Below are 24397 nucleotides of genomic sequence, written 5' to 3'. Positions count from 1 at the left end.
AGCGTTCCAATTAATGAAACATCAATCTTTATTCAGATTTCCTTTTATTAAAATATAAATCAATTCCCAATTAAAAAGTGCTACCACAAACATCAAACAAATAAGTATGCAACTTAGTGCTAATAATATATTATTTTTAGCAAGATAATTATTATACATAAAATATAGCAATATTTTATTTATTATTTAAGTTATTTAAATGCTTAACTATGGTATAAATTTGTGTGGAAATAAATTTACACAAGTTATAATTAATTAAATTTATTTATTCTTATTTCATTTATTATATTCATTGTTTATTTTTATCGCAGAAAAAATTATAATCCATAAAAGCAACCAAAGTAGTACTTCAATCCTTAATAATGGTGTTCATGGTGTTCACCATGGTGTCCATGGTGTCCACCATTATCATGTCCATGGTGTCCATGGTGTCCATTATCACCTGTTGTGTATACTACAGCAGCTTTAGCAGGTAAATCAATATTATTCGAGTAAACCTTAGTTCTGCAAAAGATACAAAGGTGAATTATTATATGTCATACAGCACGTGCGAAAAGTGTTCCCTAATTTCTGTGAAGTAGTGTATTTACACGATTATAAGTCTAAATATTTTTTATAATTAGATTATTAAAAAGTTTTAAGTTTTTTAACTGTAAATTTGACTCTATTATCTAATTATTCATGTTTAAAAAATTAAACAATATTAAAAAATCACATACCTATCTTTCACGCCAGAATTTAAACTGGAGGTCTTGACCTCGAGAACATGTGGAAGTTTTTGATCATGCAAATCGACGAGTTGGCTTTCGTCGTCGCTGAAATTAATTAAAAGCACCACATATCGTTTGCCATGTTTTCGTACCACACCGAGAACGGTATCATTGTTTGTAGTGAACGATCTATAACTTCCTTTGGTGAGAGCTGGATCAAATCGATGCATCAGCGCTAAAGTTTTGTAGGTCTTGTAGTGCGATGTCCTAGCTCTTAGTTGATTCGCCAAATTTAACTCTTTGTAATTTTCGTTTACTGGAAGCCACGTCGTATTTGCCGTGCTAAATCCTATTGTAACAAGTAATTAATCAAGATTTATAAATATATTAATTACTATTATTAAACACCATGTATTCGAACGTGTTCTCTACCTGCATTCTTTGTCGCGTCCCATTGGAATGGCGTACGTTCAGGATCGCGTGACACGGCTTGATATCTTTCTTTGCCCGCAATACACGCCTGAGGATCTAGTGTGTCCTCCCACGATATGTCTCTTTTGTCCACCATGCCGATTTCGTCGCCGTTATACGTTACCGCCAAACCCGGTAAGATCATAGATAACATGGTCATTTGATCCCCTCTGCCGGGATAACGAGAAAAGACGCGTGGATTGTCGTGATTTCCCATCTAAAAGAATGCATATTACACTTTGACTTCATCTGTAAAAAATCTTTTATTATCATATAAATAACAGACTTTTTAACACTTTGAAAAACTTGACACATCTTATACAAATAAAGAAATTCTTCTTTGAATTAATCTGAATGAAAAAGAAATATTTACATTTATAAATATAGTGCAACACATATGGTGTTTATTGCATAAATAATATTTATAAAATCTAAAACTTTTTAACTGCAATTAGAGTAATTGAAAAACTTGATGAACGTCAGAAGAAAAAATACGAAAAAATCAATTCGAACACAAGAGATTCGCATCGATAATGAAACACGTACCACCCAATTAGCTACTTCATCCTTCGGCAATGCATTTATCCAAAGATCTATAGATTCTTTGTATTCTGGCGCGGTCGAAGTTTTATTTAAATTTATGACAAACTGAAAATTAAATGGCAGCGCGCCATATTTATAATATAATGTGGTGTTCTTGAAATTGGTATACGCCTCCATCACCAGTAACTGAAAAAAAACGCATTTTACATCACGCATGAAGATACGACACAAAAAAATAATTTTAAAAAAAGAACAAAAATGGAAAAATAGTTTAATTTACCTTTTGATCCTGATTGTGTTGATCGGCATAGTCATCCAGGTATTTTCGCCAAGATCCAAATAATTCATAGGTCTCTATAAGATCCGTGGTGTAACTGTGAATCAAATACGTGTAATCACTTGGTGTAGTGCCAGGTTTGTGAGACAAAGGTTCATCTCGCAATTCTTTGTCTTCGTACATGTACGGAGTGGAATCGACGCGGAATCCGTCTATACCCCTGTCCAGCCAGAATTTCAAGACGTTCTATAAACATTCAAAAAGTTCATTGAAAGTCATAAGAATAAGTCTAATGCTGCAATAAAATATTCTTATGTACTCGTAATTTCTGATGAATGTTTCTTGTATTTAGAAATTTACACTTGCACAAATTTATATAACAAAATACGTAACGTGCGTTAAATTTATGTTAAAAATTATAAAAACTATTACTTAATTATGCTAGTAATATTAGTAACATTTATTAATGCAATTTATGAAAATTGTATAATCTATTCTTGTATATCTTTCCTGTAATTGCATATAATTATTGCAGTTAAAATCAAAGATTTATGTCTTTAGATTTATGTCTTAATCTAATCACTTCCTAAAAAAAACGTGTTAATTAAGAAATTGAATAATTAATTATATATTGTTACATAATTTTTATAAATTCTATCGGCAGTCTCTGCCAAATACAACATTTACTCACTTCCATTTCCTCTCGCACCTCCGGATTGTAATAATCTAAGTCGGGCTGTTCTTTAGCAAATTGATGAAGATACCATTCACCGACTTCAGGGGAATATTCCCACGCGGAACCACCAAACACGCTGATCCAATTGTTAGGTGGCAATGTGCCGTTTTCTCCCGTGCCGTTTGCCCACACGTAATAGTTCTTGTATTTTAGGTCGCCCTGAAGAGCTTTTGCGAACCATGGATGCTTGTCAGATGTATGATTTGGCACGAGATCGAGAACTACCTATAAAAATGACATAAAGTTGATCTTGCAAGATTGACATGTTTTTTAAAGAACGACATGAAGCAAATAATACTAAATTCTTTATTTCTGAATTTAGATTATTTGCAATATAATACGAAAAATTTTATTATAGATGGCAATCCGTCGCACTTTTAAACCGAGTTTTTTAGCGATCTGCAGAAGAGTGTTGAAGTCTTCCAGTGATCCATAAGTCGGATCGATGCCAATGAAATCGGATATGTCGTATCCGAAGTCGATCTGGGGACTGGGATATATGGGCGAGAGCCAGACTGCACTAATGCCAGTGCTTGCGATATAGTGCAATTTTGATATTATTCCTAATAAAAGACACACAAGAAAATTCTAAATAATTAATTATTCTAATAATTAATCAATACTGTTTTATAGTTTTCAAAATTCTTTGTATTTAAATTATTTTTATATAATTAGTTAGGTAGAGTTTTACAACAGTATATATATTGATATAATAACTTATTATTCTTTACTATATGACGTATAACAATAAATGATGATTGGCATACGCTTACCTTTCAAGTCGCCCACGCCGTCGGCATTTGAATCTTTCAGACTCCTCGGATAAATCTGGTAAAAAACGGTGTTTTGCCACCAGTTTTTATTTGTGATCTCAGCAAAAGCAGTGCTCGCAACGAGCAAAAGAACGCACAAACGCGCCGCCGACAACATGTTGCCGTTTGCACTTGTTGAATCCCAAAATTATTTATATATGTATTAGCGGCAGAAAAATCAGCCACACTCCTACCGATCGTGCTTAATGAGTTACGCTATCTTGACACAATTCTGAAAATTGATAATTATGACTGTGACAACTGTTTTGATTTTTCCATCGTGATAATCAGTGGGACAAATGGTTATCGGTTATGGAAAAACACAAAATTAATGATAGTAGGACATATAATCTATGTTAATGATATTTTGAAGTTATTATTAAGTCACCCGATGTTGCAAAAACGAATCATGTTAAAGCAAAACACTCCCTCTTAAATTTTACCTTGCTATAATTATATGGCATATATCGGTTTTTTCCACAATTTGCTCCACGTGTAAATCTGTTACAAGTAAGTTTCAAAGCAGATATAGCTTTGTAATCAACAAATTAACATGCAGTGATAAGACGTTGTTTATGTGATAATACAAACAGTAAAAAATATAATAATTATAAAACATTACCCAGGTAGACATTTCGACGCATCTTTGATACATAATTGTAGCATGCGTTATATAAAAATTGTGGCATATTTATCCAATGATGCATCCGTACTGATTACACAGGCCTGCAAAATTAAGGATCCTAAAAGATACAAAAAACAGAGTAGTGATTTCCTAGGTAATTTTGGCCGCTGAATTTGAATTCGTCAGCAAAAAATGTCCATCACGTCAGGTTTTTGAGAAAAATGGGATATTAAAAAATTTTTTTTAATATTTACTTTGTAATTCACCGAATTGTCGATTTTTCACCATTTCGGCAGTGCATAGTCTCATCATCGAAAAGTTGCCATCTTCAAACCTTCATAACTCGACAAAAAAAAATCGTTCAGGAATAAAAAAAATCGCAATTTGAAGACAAAATATGGCGCTTTAAGATGTCACAGACAGAAGGTTAAAAATTTATTTGAGTCAGCCATAATAACGCCTTGAAAATGGCAAAAATTACTGTTTTTGGCCTATATTACCCCATTTATCTCAAAAACCTGACGTGATGGACATTTTTTGCTGATGGATTCAAATTCAGCGACCAAAATTACGTAGGAAATCACTATTCTGCTTTTTCTATCTGAACCTCGCAGATCTGTGTTATTAATTATCGATATATTATGATCAGAATTAAATGCTGTAATTATGCGCGATACATGTCACAATCATGCATGACATATATCAGCTAGTTGAAGTTTAGAACGTTCCTGGAGCGATTTTTTAAAAATGATTTGTCACTCTTCTCCTTTTGCAGGAAGGAAGTTTCGAGGCCCTCACACGACATGCAAAAGAGACCGATCCGATACATACGTTGGAAGACACCCTTATACTCAAAAAACCTCCCCCAAAATTACTTAAAAAATTCTCTTCGTGTTTTCCGACGCATGTATCGAATCGGTCTCGTTTGTACTTTGTTTGTGGGTCTCGAAACTTCCTCCTTGCAAAAGAAGAAGAGCGACAAATTATTTTTTTTAAATCTCCAAGAACGTTCCAAACTTCAACCAGCTCCTACATCGCTAAATAAAATTTGTCTAGAAATATGACAACATAATAGCAGCATTTAATTGCGATTAAAAATGATCATCGTTGTATGCTGTTACAATTTTAGATTTTTATTTTAAATGTTCAGTATATCTATTTAAACACTTTGCCAAATTACGTCTTCCATTGTTGATGCAAATACAAACTGTTCCACTAGAACGAGATCTAATTCGCCTATCTATTTGTCTTTATTTCCGAAGTATTTTAGTTTTTCGGTTTTTTGATCGACAATTAAGGGGATCCTAAAGTGGTCTGTTTTACCTATTTTTTTTAAATACACTTAACTTTTTTTTGGCTGTGTAGAATAAAAAGTCCTTTTCTGTAAATAAAGTACATATGCTAATACACTACGGATGGTCGATTTGAAAAGATTTTTTAAGCCACGCAGCCAAAAAAAACGAATTTTACGAAAAATAAAAGGTAAAACAGAGACGTATCTGTTTTAAAAAAGTGTAAATCTTATAAGGCGACTCGCTGATCATCTTTTGAGCTGCCAAATTCAATTCCTTGTAATTTTCGTGCACCGAAAGCCATGTGCGGTTACCAATATTAAAATCTTAAAAAAATTTTTAATATTTTTCGTAGCTTTTTCAATAAATATTCCTTAAAATTCAGCTTTAATGCAAAATAACTTTACATATAATTTATTATTCTAATAAATTATATTATTTTAATAAATTATTTTGTTCATAATTTTCATAAATAAAATATTTTCTAGAAAATAATTGCTATGAATAATTTACCAGTATTTTTTATGGCATCCCATTAGAACGGCGTGCGATTAGGACCGCGCGATTAATTTTGATATTTATCTTTGCCGGCGTTACAAGCTTGAGGATCTTTGGTACCCTCTCGTGATATAACTCGTTTGTCCAACATACCGATTTCTTCGCCATTGTACGTAACTGCGATGCGAGGCAGAATCATCTCCAGCATCGTCACCTGATTTCATCTTCCGGGATAACGAGACGCAGTTCGGCTGCGATTATGATTTCCCATTTATAAAGTTATTGTTATTACATTTATAATCTGCTATTATATTTTATTTATATCTAAATTTCCAAGATATTAAACAAGTAATTTATTAAAAAAAAAAAATTTATAAATTATTGAGAATCCCTATCGAGGAAGTACCGAAATATGATCATTTATTAGATCGTTTTCTGGAAGCAGCTATGTTCTGGGAATCGGATTACATAAGAAGGCACAGTTGAGAGCATTTCGCATATTCTCGTCAAATTAAATATAAGTATTAAGAAAAAAAACCGAAGATCGAGCGGACGAGGCACAAAAAATTATTTATTGCCTGCCTCGTCTTACATTTGTTTCGTCTCGCTACGATCTTTCGCGATATACGCTAACGCAACTTTGATAATTTTGTTAAAATATGGATTTTAAAAAATTAATGTACGTTTCACTTACCACCCAATTTGGGACTCCATCACTGGGCGTATAAGACAACTAGTCATCGATAATGCGTTTCAAATCTACCGCTTTAGAGGTATTGTTTACATCCATAATAAAGTTGAAGTTAAAAGACACATGAGAGAACCAAATTTGTACTATTTCGTGGTATTCTCCCCTGGTAGAAACTTACTCTGGGCCTTATTATGACCCCGACTAGCTTGTCAGTCACCAACTCGGGCATGATACTGGCGAATTAGTCGAGGCCACACACGAAATCGTCATAAATGGCTGTGCCAGCGCCACAAATTCACCGCAATACTGGGGCGACTGGGGCTGTGGATTGGCACTATCTATCTATCTATCCCTTCTAATTTTTTTAGATAGGTTATGATTTAGTAAACAAGTAAGGCCCAAACTTTTTTTTCCTGGCAGCAAAGACTGGCGAACGTTACTGATTAAACATAGCGCCAGACTAAATATCATTCTGGGCCATACTATAGACTTTCTAAATTTTTTTAGATAGGCTACGTCTTGGCAAACAAGTGAGGCCCATACTTCTGTCTTGGCGTCAAACTGGCAATTTCTACCAGGGTCCAAGTTGGTATAAGTCTCAGTCATAATTATCTGAATTAAAGTACATTTTTATTCATTTATCTAATCAAACGTTAAAATAATATTAATCAAAAGTATAAAAGTATAAAATAAGCATAATAAGATATAAAAATTGTGTTCTAGTGTTATTAATTATATTTTTGTCAATTTCATAGAAGTCTTACATTTGTCAGCTTTTTTTATATTATTCGTTATCTAAATTTACACAAGTTATAGTTAATTAAATTTATTTATTCTTATTTCATTTATTTATTATATTTATTATTTATTTTTATTGCAGAAAAAATTATAATTCATAAGAGCAATCAAAGTAGTATTTTAATCTTTATTAATGGTGTTCATGGTGTCCATCATCACTATATTGTTGTGTATACTACAGCAGCTTTAGCAGGTAAATGTATCTTACTTGAGTAAACCTTAGTTCTGCAAAAGATACAAAGGTGAATTATTATATGTCATACAGCACGTGCGAAAAGTATTCCCTAATTTTTGTAAAGTAGTGTATTTACACGATTATAAGTCTAAATATTTTTTATAATTAGATTATTAAAAAGTTTTAAGTTTTTTAACTATAAATTTGACTCTATTATCTAATTATTCATGTTTAAAAAGTTAAACAATATTAAAAAATTGCATACCTATCTTTCACGCCAGAATTTAAACTGGAGGTCTTGACCACGAGAACTTTTGGAAGTTTTTGATCATGCAAATCGACGAGTTGGCTTTCGTCGTCGCTGAAATTAATTAAAAGCACCACATATCGTTTGCCAATATTTCGTACCACACCGAGAACGGTATTATTGTTTGTAGTAAATGATCTATAACTTCCTTTGGTAAGAGCTGGATCAAATCGATGCATCAGCGCTAAAGTTTTGTAGGTCTTGTAGTGCGATGTCCTAGCTCTTAGTTGATTCGCCAAATTTAACTCTTTGTAATTTTCGTTTACTGGAAGCCACGTCTTATTCGCCGTGCTAAATCCTATTGTAACAAGTAATTAATCAAGATTTTTATAAATATATTAGTTACTATTATTAAATACCATATATTCGAACGTGTTCTCTACCTGCATTCTTTGTCGCGTCCCATTGGAATGGCGTACGTTCAGGATCGCGAGACACGGCTTGATATTTCTCTTTGCCCACAAGACACGCCTGAGGATCTAGTGTGTCCTCCCACGATATGTCTCTTTTGTCCACCATGCCGATTTCGTCGCCGTTATACGTTACCGCCAAACCCGGTAAGATCATAGATAATATGTTCATTTGATCCCCTCTGCCAGGAAAACGAGAAGAGACGCGTGAATTGTCGTGATTTCCCATCTAAAAGAATGCATATTACACTTTGACTTCATCTGTAAAAAATCTCTTATTATCATATAAATAACAGACTTTTTAACACTTTGAAAAACTTGACACACCTTATACAAATAAAGAAATTTTTCTTTGAATTAATCTGAATGAAAAAGAAATATTTACATTTATAAATATAGTGCAACACATATGGTGTTTATTGCACAAATAATATTTATAAAATCTAGATCTTTTTAACTGCAATTAGAGTAATTGAAAAACTTGATGAATGTCAGAAGAAAAAATGCAATCCATTCGAAAACAAGAGATTTGCATCGATAATGAAACACGTACCACCCAATTAGCTACTTCATTTTTCGGCATTGCATTTAACCAACGGTCTATAGATTCTTTGTAATCTTCCGGGGTCGAATTTTTAGTTATATTTGAGATAAACATAAAATTAAATGGCAGCGTGCCATATTTATAATATAATGTAGTGTTCTTGAAATTGGTATACGCCTCCATCACCAGTAACTGAAAAAAAACGCATTTTACATCACGCATGAAGATACGACACAAAAAAATAATTTTAAAAAAAGAACAAAAATGGAAAAATAGTTTAATTTACCTTTTGATCCTGATTGTGTTGATCGGCATAGTCGTCCAGGTATTTTCGCCAAGTTCCATATAATTCATAGGTCTCGATAAGATCTGTGGTGTAAATGTGATTCAAATACGTGTAATCATGTGGTGTGGTGCCAGGTGCGTGAGACCTAGGTTCATCTCGCAAATTTGGGTCTTCGAATGTGAACGCAGTGGAATCGACGCGGAATCCGTCTATACCCCTGTCCAGCCAGAATTTCAAGACGTTCTATAACCATTCAAAAAGTTCATTGAAAGTCATAAGAATAAGTCTAATGCTGCAATAAAATATTCTTATGTTCTCGTAATTTCTGATGAATGTTTCTTGTATTTAGAAATTTACACTTGCACAAATTTATATAACAAAATACGTAACGTGCGTTAAATTTATGTTAAAAATTATAAAAACTATTACTTAATTATGCTAGTAATATTAGTAACATTTATTAATGCAATTTATGAAAATTGTATAATCTATTCTATATCTTTCTTGTAAATGCATATAATCATTGCAGTTGAAATCAAAGATTTATGTCTATAGATTTATGTCTTAATCTAATCACTTCCTAAAAAAAACGTGTTAATTAAGAAATTAAATAATTTATTATATATTGTCACATAATTTTTTATAAATTCTATTGGCAGTCTCTGCCAAATAAAACTTTTACTCACTATCATTTCTTCTCGCACAGCGGGATTGCGGTAATTTAAGTCGGGCTGTTGTTTAGCAAATTGATGAAAATTCCATTCACCGACTTCAGGGTAATAGTCCCACGCGGGGCCACTAAACACGCTGATCCAATTGTTTGGTGCCAATTTGCCGTTTTCTCCCGTGCCATTTGCCCACACGTAATAGTCCTTGTATTTTGGGTCGCCCTTAAGAGCTTTTTGGAACCATGGATGCTGGTCAGATGTATGATTTGGCACAAGATCGAGAACTACCTATAAGAATGATACAAAGTTGATCTTGCAAAATTGATATGTAATCGACATGTTTCAGAGAACGACATGAATCCAAGGAACACATTGTAGTCAAAATGACATTATTTTGACTTCAAAACCACTAGTTTTGATGTAGTTTTGATGTCAAAATGATGTTTTTTGACTACTATGTGTTCTTTGGAAAGCAAATAATAATAATTTTTTTATTTTTGAATTTAAATTATTTGCAATGTAATACGAAAAATTTTATTATAGATGGCAAACCGTCGCACTTTTAAACCAAGTTTTTTAGCGATCTGCAGAAGAGTGCCAAAGTCTTTCAGTGTTCCATAAGTCGGATCGATGTCAATGAAATTGGATATGTCGTATCCGAAGTCGACCTGGGGACTGGGATATATGGGCGAGAGCCAGATTGCATTAATGCCAGTGCTTACGAAATAGCGCAATTTTGAAGTTATTCCTAATAAAAGACACACAAGAAAATTCTAAATAATTAATTATTCTAATAATTAATCAATACTGTTTTATAGTTTTCAAAATTCTTTGTATTTAAATTATTTTTATATAATAATTTTAGGTAGAGTTTTACAACAGTATATATATTGATATAATAACTTATTATTCTTTATTATATGACGTATAGCAATAAATAATGATTGGCATACGCTTACCTTTCAAGTCGCCCACGCCATCGGCATTTGAATCTTTCAGACTCCTCGGATAAATCTGGTAGAAAACGGTGTTTTGCCACCAGTTTTTATTTGTGATCTCAGCAAAAGCAGTGCTCGCAACGAGCAAAAGTGCGCACAAACGCGTCGCCGACAACATGTTGCCGTTTGCACTTGTTGAATCCCAAAATTATTTATATATGTATTAGCGGCAGAAAAATCAGCCACACTCCTACCGATCGTGCTTAATGAGTTACGCTATCTTGACACAATTCTGAAAATTGATAATTATGACTGTGACAATTGTTTTGATTTTTCCATCAGGATAATCAGTGGAACAAATGGTTACCGTATCCATGAAAAAACACGAAATTAATGATCGTAGGACATGTAATCTATGTTAATGATATTTTGAAGTTATTACTAAGTCGCACGATGTTGCAAGAACGAATCATGTTAAAGTAAAACACTCCCTCTTAAATTTTACCTTACTATAATTACATTGAATATATCGGTTTTTTCCACAATTTGCTCCACGTGTAAATTTGTTAGAAGTAAGTTTCAAGGCAGATATAGCTTTGCAATCAACAAATTAACATGCAGTGATAAGACGTTGTTTATGTGAAAATACAAACAGTAAAAAATATAATAATTATAAAAAATTACCCAAATAGACAGTTCGACGCATCTTTGATACATAATTGTAGCATGCGTTATGTAAAAATTGTGGCATATTTATTCAATGATATATCCGCACTGATTATTAATTATCGATATATTATGATCAGAATTAAATGCTGCAATTATGCGCGATACATGTCACAACCATGCATAACATATATCGCTAAATAAAGTTTGTCTAGAAATATGACACATAATAGCAGCATTTAATTGCGATTAAAAATGATCATCGTTGTATGCTGTTACAATTATAGACTTTCATTTCTAATGTTCAGTATATCTGCATATTTAAACACTTTACCAAATTACGTCTTCCATTGTTGATGCAAATACAAACTGTTCCACTAAAACGAGATCTAATTCGCCTATCTGTTTGTCTTTATTTCCGAGGTATTTTAGTTTTTCGGTTTTTCGATCAACGATTAACGATAGCTAAGAGAAATAAAAAGTCGTGCAGTTAACTGTGTACGTCATCTGTGTCGCATTTATGCTACGCCAAAACTACTTGAGTACGCTTTCTGCGTTTTATACATACAAAAAGAAACGGTCTTAATATATAAATATTAGGTAAAATTTTCTATTAGATAGTTTTTGAATAGGTAGAATTTAAAAACTTTTTATCTTTTCAAAATATTTTTACTTCTTTGCTGTCGATAAACTTTGGAACTTCTGCTTTGGCAGTTAGTTTGCAGTTTATTGATGATAATTAAAGATAATGACAAAACTTCGGGTGGGCAAACAGCAAGATTCTCTTTTGCGAGAATGGAAGAAGTTTCTTGCATATAAGAAACATTACCTTAATATTTATTTCTTAATACAAATATGATTTATATCTACAAAAAATTTTAAATAAATTTTATTGAAACAAAAGCAATGAATAGAATAATATTAAATATTAAGGGATAGATCGAAGCTATCCCGCGTTAAGTAACAGAATAATGTAACACTGACGTGTGGTCTGACCACACACGTCTATACACAGCCTCACGTCAGTGTGATGAATTACTAACACAAAGAAATTTAGAGTTTGGCGGGCGCTTCATCATTATTCAATATTAATTTTTATAAAATATTTCTTGAAGTAATATAATCAATTTTTTGAAGCAAGAACAAGAGAAACTTTGCCGGGCAGGTTTATTGCTTGTGTCTTCACCTTCGTCCTGAAATATACGTTAATAATTAATATACTCCATTCACATATTAAGTATCTAATTATATACTATTATGTTTATTGCACTAAAATAATTTTATATTTAATTTTTTAATATTTATAAACATAAATTTATTTATAAGTCGTAATATCTTGTACCATTATTTTAAAAATTGTAAAGCAGATACTTATTTCTTTAACGTATCTTATTATGATCGTTGAACATATAAGAAAATAATTAATTATACATTAATAAAAATTGGGAAAATATTCAGTATGTACTTACCCCGCTTTGACTGGAGAACCGATGGTTGCAAGTTCAACCACGAGCTTGTTGGAAAGTCCTTGACCTCTCAAATCAACTACCTGAGCGACTTTGTCATCGAAATTGATGAGAAGTACTACACTTTCCGAAGCAAATTGTCGAATTACAATCAAAACTTGACCATTATTCTGCACGAGCGTCTTGAGACTTCCCCGTTGAAGTGCAAGCTTACTGCGACGCAACTTAGTTAAAGAAGTGTAAATCTTATAAGACGACTCGCTGGCCACCTTTTGAGCTGCCAAATTCAACTCCTTGTAATTTTCGTGCACCGGAAGCCATGTGCGGTTACCAATATTAAAACCTTAAAAAGATTTTTAATATTTTTTAATAAGTAACTTTTTCAATAAGTATTCCTTGAAATTCAGCTTTAATGTAAAATAATTTTACATATAATTTATTATTCTAATAAATTTATTATTTTAATAAATTTTTCAGTTTATAATTTTTATAATTGAAATATTTTCTAGAAAATAATTGCTATGAATAATTTACCAGCATTTTTTGTGGCATCCCATTGGAACGGCGTGCGATTAGGATCGCGCGATTGATTTTGATATTTATCCTTGCCGGCGTTACAAGCTTGAGGATCTTTGGTATCCTCCCATGATATATCTCGTTTGTCCAACATACCGATTTCTTCGCCATTGTACGTAACTGCGATGCCAGGCAGAATCATCTCCAGCATCGTCATCTGATCTCCTCTTCCGGGATAACGAGACGCAGTCCGGCTACGATCATGATTTCCCATCTATGAAATTATTATTATTATATTTATAATCTGCTATTATATTTTATTTATATCCAAATTTCCAAGATATTAAGCAAGTGATTTATTTAAAAAAGAAAAATTTATAAATTATTGAGAATCCCTATCGAGGAAGTGCCAAAATATGATCATTTATTAGATCGTTTTCTGGAAGCAGCAATGTTCTGGGAATCGGATTACATAAGAAGGCACAGTTGAGAGCATTTCGCATAAGTATTAAGAAAAAAAACCGAAGATCGAGCGGACGAGGCGCAAGAGATTATTTATTGCCTGCCTCTTCTTACATTTGTTTCGTCTCGCTACGATCTCTCGCGATATACGCTAACGCAACTTTGATAATTTTGTTCAAATATGGATTTAAAAAAATTAATGTACGTTTCACTTACCACCCAATTTGGAACTCCATCACTGGGCGTATAAGACATCCAGTCATCGATAATGCGTTTAAAATCTACCGCTTTGGAGGTATTGTTTACATTTATAATAAAGTTGAAGTTAAAAGGCACATGAGAACCAAATTTGTAATATTTCGTGGTATTCTCCAAGTTGGTATAAGCCTCAGTCATAATTATCTGAATTAAAGTACATTTTTATTCATTTATCTAATCAAACGTTAAAATAATATTAATCAAAAGTATAAAAATATAAAATATAGACATAATGGGATATAAAAATTGTGTTCTGGTGTTGTTAATTATATTTTTGTCAATTTCATAAAAGTCTTACATTTGTCGGCTTTCAATAATTTTGTTATATTATTCGTTATCTAAATTTACACGTGCAAGTAAATACAGATCGAAGAAATATATTATACTCACTTTTTCGTCTTCGTTATGATAATCCGCATAATCGTCCAATACTTTTCGCCAGCTTGCTACAATATCGTATGTGCGTGGATCGTCTGTAGTGTAAATATGATTTAGATATGTATAATCTCGCTCAGTGGCCCCTGGTGCGTTACTCTTAGGTTCATCCGGAAAGTCTGCACGTTCGAATAAATGCGGGATGGCATCTATACGGAAACCATCGATACCCTTTCGCAGCCAGAATCTAATCACTTCCTTAAAAAAACATATTAATTAAGAAATTCAATAATTAATTATATATTATTACATAATTTTTTATATATTCTATCGGCAATCTCTGCCAAATGAAACTTTTACTCACTTCCATTTCATCTCGCACTTCAGGATTACTGTAGTTCAAATCGGGTTGTCTATATTCAAATTGATGGAAGTACCATAAATTGCGAGTGGCAGTCTTCATCCAAGCCGGACCGCTGAACACGCTAATCCAATTGTTGGGCGGTGATTGATTGTTATTCTTACCAGTTTTCCATATATAATAATCTTTGTATTTGCCTTCGCCCTTTAAACTTTTTCTAAACCACTCGTGCTTGTCAGAAGTATGGTTTGGAACTAAATCCATAATTACCTATTGAAATAATTCCAGACATTAGTTCTCTTCTTTATAGATTTCTTGAAAAGAAAGAAAACAGAAAATAATCGTTAAATTGTACCTTTATGCCAAGTTTCTTCGCTTGAGCAGTCAACTCCTTTAAATCTTGCATCGTGCCAAAGATGGGATCGATATCTTTAAAATCGGATATATCGTATCCAAAATCTACCATTGGACTCGCGTAAATCGGCGATAGCCAAACGCCACCGATTCCAGAATCCACGAAGTGCTGCAGTTTCGAAATCACTCCTGTCGAAATAAAGCAAAGCAAAAATTACATCGCTATGGATATCGTTGAATATTTATACAAATAATAATAAAATAAATGTCTTCTCTTTTTATTATTTATGTAATGTAAGTTTTCTTACTGACTGCTTGATAAATTGCAAATTCTCTTTTCAAATTAGTGTTTTTCATGAAATTTCGCGAAGATTTCAATACTTTACATAATAAAATAAATCTAAAAAGTAATGTTATGTAACTTTCCAAATATTCACCTTTTAAATCGCCCACGCCGTCATTATTTGAATCCATAAAACTTCGCGGATAAACCTGGTAGAATACCATGTTTTTCCACCATCCTTTGTTTTGTATCGTTGCAAATGCATTGCTAGTAAGAAGTAGAATAGCCCATAGACACGTTACTCGCGACATCGTTGACGTTTGTGATTGCTCGTGATTACAAGTTACCCACTAATATACGCATTGATAAGGGATAAAGGAATTCGATAAATTATCTCGACGATGCGTGAGGTAAAATAAATCGATAAATCAATGAACACGATTATCACAACTTTTAAATTTTTTCCGAGATAACTGTGATATTGATCGTAGTTTCGCGATTATAATGCCACTGTTACTACTTACTGTTAACTTCTTTAATTAATATAATCAACTGATTAAACACAGTTGCCCATTTCCTTGAATGTTAAATTGTAATCAAAGAATTTATTTCTTAGAAACGTTATCATGATACATAGCTTTATACATACATTTTTTTAAAGCAAGTAACAATTATTGTGTAAATGTATCTAATGTAGTGTAAAATATTTATCTTTCTTTACTATCCGCTACGTAAAGATTATATTTTGAATCAGAAATACATGATGTATAAAGAAACAATTTAAAATTACACTCAACTATAGTATGATAAGTGTATAATATTATGCTACAAAATAACTTACGAATTAATATTTTATGTCTAATAAATAGAATTTTTTCGGATGCTTATGTACATATATTTTTCCACGTATAGATCAAAACCAGCTGTGAAATTATTTATGCAACTGAGTGAGTCAGATTTCCAAGATGATCAAAATAAACAATGAGACTTCGCAAATTGCTAGGTATTATAATCACTAAATTTAATCTACTGAACTAAAAAAAGGTATGGCAGACTTAACTAAAAATTATCTAGTTAATTATCTAGCTGATAATTAATTATCAGCTGTCTATGTGTTAAGAAAAGTGTAAAAATTCTTTTAAATATTTCTGCTTCAAAATAATGAAATGTTCCAAATTATATTCAGTCACGCAGAAGCTTAATAGAAATTTTGTAAATTTTACAATGTGTGTTCGACACATAGAAAATTAACAATGCATAGAAAATTAACAAGTATCGCAGTGCAATACAGTCCAATGTGTTGATACAATCGCAGGCAATTCAATGCACTTTAGTCGCCGTCTGATATGTTAACAAAATATTCACAAAAACAATATAGCACAAAAATTCATAAATGATAAGGTCTGGCCAAATTCCAAAAAAGACACTCCAATATGTTTATATATTAAAAATTTTAATAATTATTAAAATATAAACATATTGGAGTATCTTTTTTGGAACTTAGCCAGACCTTATCATTTATGAATTTTTATGCTATAACAAATATAATAAAAGATCACTGTGCGTTAATGTGAGAGAAATATAACACTTACTACCATGACGCATCCTATATTCTTCATTCGGATGCAAACTTCTTTTCCCTTTTGCTGGACGCAGATATACCGTGCTAAACACGCTGAAGGTAACAAATACAAATGACAAACTTATTTTGAAACCCATCTTCTCGTGTGTTGTGTCTCTTGATTCAACTTCTAGCAGTTACGTTCGATTAATGTAATATATATATGCTTCTCTAAAAATTTTATTAATAATTATTATACGTACTAATCTAAAATTATATAAATTTGATTTTAATCAAAAGATTATTTATGAAATAAAAGATTAATGTTCAAACATATAACAATAAATCATAAAATTTAATCTAATTTATGTACACAAATTTACAAATTGTTTCAATAGATAACGTGATTTATCTGTTTTTTACAATAATTTTAAAGCGTAAAATCAGCACTGTTCATTATTCATCACATGCATGCAAGAAAATGGAATGTAGCTTTGTAGGAACTACGAATAACATTGTAAAATATTAATGATTATTTTTTTGATACGTTTAATATGCAAAATTGTTTATGTCCATTAATCTTATTCGTTTAAATGGAATTCGCAAGTTCCGCAGTATTTGGTCCCGTCACGATTAACGCATAAACTAATTGTAGTCTGTAAATTTTTTTGCGTTATAGTTACGGTTGCGTTATAGTTGCGTGTATAAATATCAAACAGCACTTTGAAAGGAAATCGTTAATGCGTAAGATTTGCTTATAAAAGAGCAAAACTTATTATCCATATTATATCCAGCAAAATTGGTTTGCACATTATTAAATTAATGGTTATATTTGCACATTATTAAATTAATGAAGTAAATTAATACGGTATGGTTTTTAAGAAATTTATGTGTTAACTAAACAAAATTAAAATGATAAATAAATCATATTGCTCTTGTTTGACTTTGATTTTGACTTTGATTTTGTTATCCCTTCTTATTTTTCAATACCTATCAGTATAAAGATTGACCTTTTGAAGTTGAAAACAGTTATTCCTGATATACAACAGATAAAGTAAACAGAAAACTGTGCTAACTTAGTATGATTTTAAATATTCAAATTTTTATGTTCTTTTTTGAATAAAAAAAGTATTTTTAATTATCAATAAAAAATAAAATCTTGAGTTGTATATTTGTAATAAAATGTGCACGTATAACTAAAATTTATTCTAATTTAAAGTCTACTTGTGTAAAAGTGAAATTAATAAACTTTTTATCAAGTCAAAAATATACTTTTATATCTGTTTTCTCCCAACTGCTGTGTATCTTTGAGTGTAAAATCTTGTAGTCACAAATTTATATATGAGAAAGATATCTTGACTGTGTGCAAACAACTGATCTACCAGTGACAGAAGACACGATAAAGTTCATTACACTCTATCAAACTTATAAATATTTCTTTTATATATTTTTTATATATATTATATATGAATTATATATTATGTTATATTATTATATATACAGCTAAAGAATTCTTTGTTGATTCTTTTGTTTTTATATTACCATTATTAATTGTTAGAATTAAACAATCATTTTCAACTTTATCATACGTATATTATGTTATATTATTATATATACAGCTGAAAAATTCTCTGTTGATTCTTTTGTTCTTATATTATCATTATTAATTGTTAGAATTAAACAATCATTTTCAACTTTATCATACGTTGTATACTTATTTATAAATTTTTTTAAAGATATTTATAGGCGTATTGCCTAATGGATTGTGTTCGACTTGGTTGAAATTATGAAACCAATTCCTTAGAAAAATATATTTTATTTTTCCTCGTCAGAGAAATAGAGTAAATGTACAAGTTTTGTTTGATTTAATTGATTGCGCCAGAGGCGCTTTCTCGGCAAAAGTGTAAGGCCGAGAGTCAAAAGAAAAATTGACGGGCGCGGTAAGAAATTACCGGCCGCGTCTTAGTGTGTTGAACGGGTCCTAAAAAGGACGGTTCAATTGAGTTAGCTCGTTGCAGCCCCTTTCCCGGCGTCGGTGGAACTCCGTTCGGGAAATGGTCTTCCGTCTGACAACTGCTCTCTGAGCAGGCTCTAAGCGGTGAAGTCTGTACTGCCACGGAACGAGTCTCTGGTGTGCTGGTAACTGCAACCGTCTCGGCTCTCGGAATTACGGATTGCTCCGTGTACCGAGGAGGGAGAGGTCTCCGAATTCGGATGTCGCCTTGTGTAAGAGTGTCCCTTGGTGGTCGAGTCAACCGGACGCAGAACTCTAGTGGAATCAATTTCCAAACTAGAGACTGAGGAGGTGACGGCGAAAGTGGAGTATCCGCGGGCCGCTTGGTTGAAATGTGCGGCCGATGCTGGGACTCTGTTTTCTTTTTACGCGCCTTGCGAGGCAGCGTGAGGAAAACTGCGAGACTATTAGCGTTTTCGATTATACAGGATTTGAACGACCCAAGATTGGTTAATGACGTCATTGCAACCTCTCCACCAATGAAAGACTTGCATTTATAGTAAAATAGTGATTGATCAACCCTAGATCGTTCAAACCCCGTTTATTCGAAAACGCTATATGTGTCTCTGGTTAGATTCTGCCGAGGCAGAGTACGACTCAGTTCAAGGGCCCTGGAGAGAGCTCGCCTTGAAGTGAGTGAGTGAGGAAAGATCTGCGGAGCAGCTCTTTTATATCCCTTTGATCGAAGCTTGATCGCGAGAAAGCTCTTCACCGCCTGCGCAACCTGGCAGTGGGCGGTATTCATAGTCCGTTCTTATATTCAAGATCGTCTTAAGCACGAACTTATATTCACTCTCTTCGTCAGACACAATCTATGTGTGACGAAGAGAGCGAATATAAGTCCGTGCTTAAGACGATTTTAAATATAAGAACGGACTATGAATACCGCCCAGTGTCTCCGCAAGCTCATAATCGTAGACGGCCTGCGGCACGTAGCGGCGCCGCGGCGTATTATACCGCGTCAGTGCAGCGGTGTGGCGGTGAGCCGCCACAATATTTTTGACGTTATCAACAAAGCATTAAGTTCCAAGGATTTAAAATTAGTTTATTGCATGTGTTATCTCTGTATTCCTTAAGTGATAAGATATTTGCTGTGTAACGCAAGATGTTAATAATATGATTATACATTGTGGTTTCAAAAATTCACGAGATGAGTAGACTACTTCTACCATGGTTGTTTTTTGTGTTGTGTCTTGCGAACATTATATTGTCTATTGCAAATGCAATTTCAGAAACTGTAATAGACGATGGTGTCAACGATAATACGGAATACAATGAAAGGAAATCAGAAAGACCTCACATTATTATTATTATGGCAGACGATATGGTTAGTAATTTTGTTATAAAAATTTCGATTGAAGCGCTCAAAGTCGAAATTTAGCTTTTCTCTGTACGTTTTATTACATTTCTAATCAAATCTCTGATTTTTTATAACAATTTTTGCAGTAATAATATTTTTACCGTGTATTATAAATCTTCAGGTTATTTTAAAATTACATGATAACAATATTATAACAAATTTACTTGAATTAGACACGCTATTAAATTTCGGGAAAAAATTAAAAGGAAAAAATAAGACATATTATAATATTAACTCATCGAACAGACTATTCTTTTTATTTTCAATAAAGTATTAAAAAATCTAGGGAACAAAATACAATAGATAAACAGGATTACAAGCATATTATCTTTTATAATAAATATAATAAACACAGTCTTGTTTTAATGATAATTTTAAGATAACAAATATGTAATAACTAATTTGCAGGGGTGGAACGACGTAAGTTTTCATGGTTCCGACCAGATCCCGACGCCGAATATTGATGCTCTTGCATATAACGGAGTCATCTTAAACAATCATTATGTACCAGCTTTATGCACGCCAAGTAGATCAGCTCTAATGACTGGAAAGGATCCAACTCACTTAGGCATGCAACATGATGTTATATTAGGATCAGAACCACGTGGACTTCCGCTGAAGGAAAAATTGATGCCAGAGGCACGTAAATCTTCGTTCTGCAAAATAATGTAGAACAAAACTGTTTAAATGCAACATTCACGTTGCAATTCAGTAACAATGAAATAGTTAGCAAGATAAAATTAGAAAGTGTTGTAATAAATAATAATATGTTAATGTTGAATTTAATTAATCTTTGCTCAAGACACGTCAATGATAAATAAACTTTATTTAATTGACCTGATAATATTACAGTATTTTAAAGAGGCAGGTTACAGAACACACATGGTAGGTAAGTGGCATTTGGGTCACTACAAGCACAAGTACACACCGACTTTCCGTGGCTTTGATACGCACTTCGGTTACTGGAACGGCTTACAAGATTATTACAATCACATCTTTATTGAACCGGTAAAAATCCAACGTATTCAATTATTATATATTTAAACGTTTTCAAAATATGAGAAATATTTTGTTTGCACGTAACGTGTCTAGGTTGGAATACGATACCAAGGCTTTGACATGAGACGAAACTTGTCAGTCGCATGGGACACGATAGGCAAATATTCGACAGATCTCTTTACCGAGGAAGCTGTGCAATTAATTAACGCTCATAACACAACCGATCCGATGTTCCTGTATTTAGCTCATCTTGCTCCTCACAGCGGAAATGAGAACGATTTATTACAAGCTCCCGCTGAAGAGATCGCTAAATTTTCGTACATCAAGAATCCAGAAAGAAGAATTTACGCTGGTAATATCTTTACTTGTTTTCTACAGATATGAAATACTTATTATCTTTATTCTTCTGAATCTAAACTATAAAATGAAATTAAAAAGAAATAGAAGAACACGATTCTATTACATTTTAATTTTATTGTATATTGTATGTTGAAAAAATGTGTGTGAAATGCAGAATTTAATATTATAAAAATTATAATTTATCATAGACGTAGATATCGAAGGCATAAATATATTTTTTGTCGTAATATAAAAATTTACTAGATAACAAAACATAAAATTCGTTGTATCTATTGTTATCATCACTTACAGCTATGGTTTCCAAGCTGGATCAAAGCGTTGGTGACGTTATAGAAGCTTTGAAAAATCGCGAAATGCTAGAGCGCAGTGTTATTCTCTTCATATCTGATAACGGAGCACCTAGTGAGGGTTTTTTACAAAATCACGGTAGTAATTATCCTCTTCGTGGTGTGAGTATGCATAAAAAGTATTTTATTGATCGAAAATGATTTTATCAAAATTAATTCCATTGAAATTAAAATATTTCCAGATAAAGAACAGTCCTTGGGAGGGCGGCGTGCGAGGAGTGGCTGCAATTTGGAGCCCTTTAATCAAGCAATGCAAACATGTCTCAAATCAGTTAATGTTCATGGCCGATTGGTTACCCACTTTATTGTCTGCTGCCGGTTCGTTATAAATTACTGTCAGAAATATTTCTATATAAATACTAACATAATTTAGAAAGAGTTAAACAAGCAAATTATGACAAAATTAATTCGTAATTAAAACGCTGGCGTTAGGATCTTGTAGAAAATGTTGCTAAGTCGTTATTGTAGTACACCTTTAATTAAAAAATTTTTTAAATATAGAAATTTAATAATCACATCAAGGAAGGATCTCGATAAAATTGAAATTGCAGGCGTACGCAGGAAAAAAATTCCTTGCATTGACGGTTACGACATGTGGCCAATGTTGGTGTCCGGCGGTGACAGTCGTAGACATGAAGTACTAATAAACATCGACGACATTCTTAATTACTCGGCCATTCGTATTGGAAATTTCAAATATGTAAATGGTGAGACCGAGGCGCGTTTTACATGGGTTGGAGAATCCGGGAAGCCAGTTCATGGGCAACCACCGTACAATCCTGAGAAAGTGCTACATAGCAAAGTAGGAATTGCCATCGCTTCGATACAACAAAAAGAAAAGACCCAAGTTCACTTTACTGTCAAGAATTCAGATGATATATTGACTCCCAAAAAAATTCTACAGCTAAGACATCAGGCACAGATCCATTGCAACGTGACAGAAGAAGAAAAGGTGCGCTTTGTAGAAAATTAAAGAAATACAAGAGTTTAATATTTTAACATAATATTTAAATATTTATAGTATAACAAAATATTCAATTTTTAATTTTATAATTTTCAGATTACATTATAAATATATTTTACTCGTTTTGACTATTAAGAAAACAAATTTGTTTTTTTTTTTTTAGATTTCTTGCAATCCATTGATATCGCCATGTCTCTTCAACATCCAAAATGATCCTTGCGAGATGATCAACATTATTCATCAAGAACCGTTCATCGCAATAAAATTGAAAATGGCTCTGGCAATACGCAGATTAAGTATGGTACCGCCTAATAACAAGAATTCCGATCCGCGAGCAAATCCCAAATTTTGGAATAATACCTGGACTTGCTGGAGAGACTCACTATCACAGCGTTTGATTACCAGCGATCACATATCGAGTACCTTTATCGCAACATCGTTAATCATCTTCACGCTGTTAATCATTACAGGAGTTACTTTTTATATAGTAGCTTACACTACTTTATTAAAGCAAAGAACTCCAAAACACAATCTCTCAACAACTAAAAATCATTAGATAGACAAGCAAAACAACACGTAAAGAAAAGAATTTATATCCACGAGCAAATTCATATTTTGGAATATTTAGATTTGTTAGGGAAATTTCACGCCGCTTTCGCGTGCGTATGAAATCGCTCGAGAAAGTCTATTATAATTGTATTTATCATTCTTTTAAATTCTTTTAATTGTAGCAGAATTGTTTTGTTAATTTACAAGAAGTCTCTTACACAATTTTAAACAATCTCATGTTAAAAATAATCATAAACAAGCGTGGCCAAACGAAGGAAAGCCATTTTCAGCAAATTTTAATTTATTTAATATTATTGAAAACATACTCAACGCTATGACAAATAAAATGTATAAAGGTCAAATTAGTCTTAAAATTGAAAATAAAAATTTGTGAGAATTTATTATAACAAAAATTTGAAAAGAAAGTCTTACAAGAACACACGTAACTCGCGTCACCGATTTTGCCGAAACTTTACAGGATTGTAGTACTGATATAGAAGTATGTATAAAAGTAGAAATACCTATATATATATTCATAGGTGGCGAGATATTTATGACATAGAGAGTTATGCATATAATTATTAATTTATTCATGTATAAGTGTACAAAAAGATAATTACAATAAAATAAAAGTGGTCATTCGTCGTCTTGTAAAGTTTTACAAACTTTTGAGTGATAACGATTGAAGAAACAAATGAAACATAAGACTGACTTGCACCAA

General features: G+C 32.4%; 4 protein-coding genes across 4 annotated transcripts; 1 reads left to right on the top strand and 3 right to left on the bottom strand.

The window, feature by feature from the left end:
- Nucleotides 1–245: 245 nt before the first annotated feature.
- On the bottom strand, nucleotides 246–3688 carry LOC137000150 (maltase 2-like). The gene is made up of 8 exons (XM_067356061.1): nucleotides 3511–3688; nucleotides 3113–3300; nucleotides 2693–2962; nucleotides 2005–2247; nucleotides 1728–1910; nucleotides 1143–1398; nucleotides 720–1059; nucleotides 246–504 (listed from the first exon to the last, which is right to left on the bottom strand). Exons 1-8 carry the CDS (start codon nucleotides 3665–3667, stop codon nucleotides 357–359), a joined length of 1785 nt encoding a protein of 594 aa, XP_067212162.1. The 5' UTR covers nucleotides 3668–3688; the 3' UTR covers nucleotides 246–356.
- A 3777-nt stretch (nucleotides 3689–7465) lies between these two features.
- Nucleotides 7466–10983, bottom strand: LOC105678090 (maltase 1). The gene is made up of 8 exons (XM_012377129.2): nucleotides 10803–10983; nucleotides 10404–10591; nucleotides 9862–10131; nucleotides 9176–9418; nucleotides 8899–9081; nucleotides 8319–8574; nucleotides 7894–8233; nucleotides 7466–7678 (listed from the first exon to the last, which is right to left on the bottom strand). Exons 1-8 carry the CDS (start codon nucleotides 10957–10959, stop codon nucleotides 7612–7614), a joined length of 1704 nt encoding a protein of 567 aa, XP_012232552.2. The 5' UTR covers nucleotides 10960–10983; the 3' UTR covers nucleotides 7466–7611.
- A 1280-nt stretch (nucleotides 10984–12263) lies between these two features.
- Nucleotides 12264–17156, bottom strand: LOC137000151 (maltase 1-like). Its single transcript, XM_067356062.1, has 9 exons — nucleotides 17115–17156; nucleotides 15677–15872; nucleotides 15241–15428; nucleotides 14889–15155; nucleotides 14540–14782; nucleotides 14108–14293; nucleotides 13448–13703; nucleotides 12917–13256; nucleotides 12264–12640 (listed from the first exon to the last, which is right to left on the bottom strand). The coding sequence occupies exons 1-9, from the start codon at nucleotides 17139–17141 to the stop codon at nucleotides 12571–12573; spliced, it is 1773 nt and encodes a 590-aa protein (XP_067212163.1). The 5' UTR covers nucleotides 17142–17156; the 3' UTR covers nucleotides 12264–12570.
- Nucleotides 17157–20031: 2875 nt separating this feature from the next.
- On the top strand, nucleotides 20032–24315 carry LOC105678114 (arylsulfatase B-like). The gene is made up of 8 exons (XM_012377171.2): nucleotides 20032–20424; nucleotides 20866–21096; nucleotides 21310–21465; nucleotides 21550–21808; nucleotides 22108–22265; nucleotides 22346–22481; nucleotides 22715–23115; nucleotides 23291–24315. Exons 1-8 carry the CDS (start codon nucleotides 20248–20250, stop codon nucleotides 23681–23683), a joined length of 1911 nt encoding a protein of 636 aa, XP_012232594.2. The 5' UTR covers nucleotides 20032–20247; the 3' UTR covers nucleotides 23684–24315.
- The last annotated feature ends 82 nt before the right edge of the window (nucleotides 24316–24397 follow it).

Source organism: Linepithema humile, chromosome 5, assembly GCF_040581485.1.
Source record: "Linepithema humile isolate Giens D197 chromosome 5, Lhum_UNIL_v1.0, whole genome shotgun sequence".
NCBI lineage: Eukaryota > Metazoa > Arthropoda > Insecta > Hymenoptera > Formicidae > Linepithema > Linepithema humile.
The sequence above is the reverse complement of the archived record's forward strand: the minus strand, read 5'-3'. Positions and strand labels throughout refer to the sequence as shown.

Bases quoted from the DNA above. Each gene is read 5' to 3' on its own strand.
- LOC105678114 (XM_012377171.2), top strand. From the start codon at position 20,248: ATGAGTAGACTACTTCTACCATGGTTGTTTTTTGTGTTGTGTCTTGCG. The intron at 21,809-22,107 runs GTAATATCTTTA...CATCACTTACAG, and splicing joins AGAAAGAAGAATTTACGCTG to CTATGGTTTCCAAGCTGGAT. The intron at 23,116-23,290 runs GTGCGCTTTGTA...TTTTTTTTTTAG, and splicing joins ACGTGACAGAAGAAGAAAAG to ATTTCTTGCAATCCATTGAT.
- LOC137000151 (XM_067356062.1), bottom strand. From the start codon at position 17,141: ATGAAGAATATAGGATGCGTCATGGTA. The intron at 15,156-15,240 runs GTACAATTTAAC...TTATTTCAATAG, and splicing joins CGAAGAAACTTGGCATAAAG to GTAATTATGGATTTAGTTCC. The intron at 13,257-13,447 runs GTAAATTATTCA...AATCTTTTTAAG, and splicing joins GGATGCCACAAAAAATGCTG to GTTTTAATATTGGTAACCGC.
- LOC137000150 (XM_067356061.1), bottom strand. From the start codon at position 3,667: ATGTTGTCGGCGGCGCGTTTGTGCGTTCTTTTGCTCGTTGCGAGCACT. The intron at 3,301-3,510 runs GTAAGCGTATGC...GTCTTTTATTAG, and splicing joins CGGCGTGGGCGACTTGAAAG to GAATAATATCAAAATTGCAC. The intron at 2,248-2,692 runs GTGAGTAAATGT...GAATGTTTATAG, and splicing joins AGGTGCGAGAGGAAATGGAA to AACGTCTTGAAATTCTGGCT.
- LOC105678090 (XM_012377129.2), bottom strand. From the start codon at position 10,959: ATGTTGTCGGCGACGCGTTTGTGCGCACTTTTGCTCGTTGCGAGCACT. The intron at 9,082-9,175 runs GTAAATTAAACT...GTTTTTTTTCAG, and splicing joins AACACAATCAGGATCAAAAG to TTACTGGTGATGGAGGCGTA. The intron at 7,679-7,893 runs GTATGCAATTTT...TATCTTTTGCAG, and splicing joins AATTCTGGCGTGAAAGATAG to AACTAAGGTTTACTCAAGTA.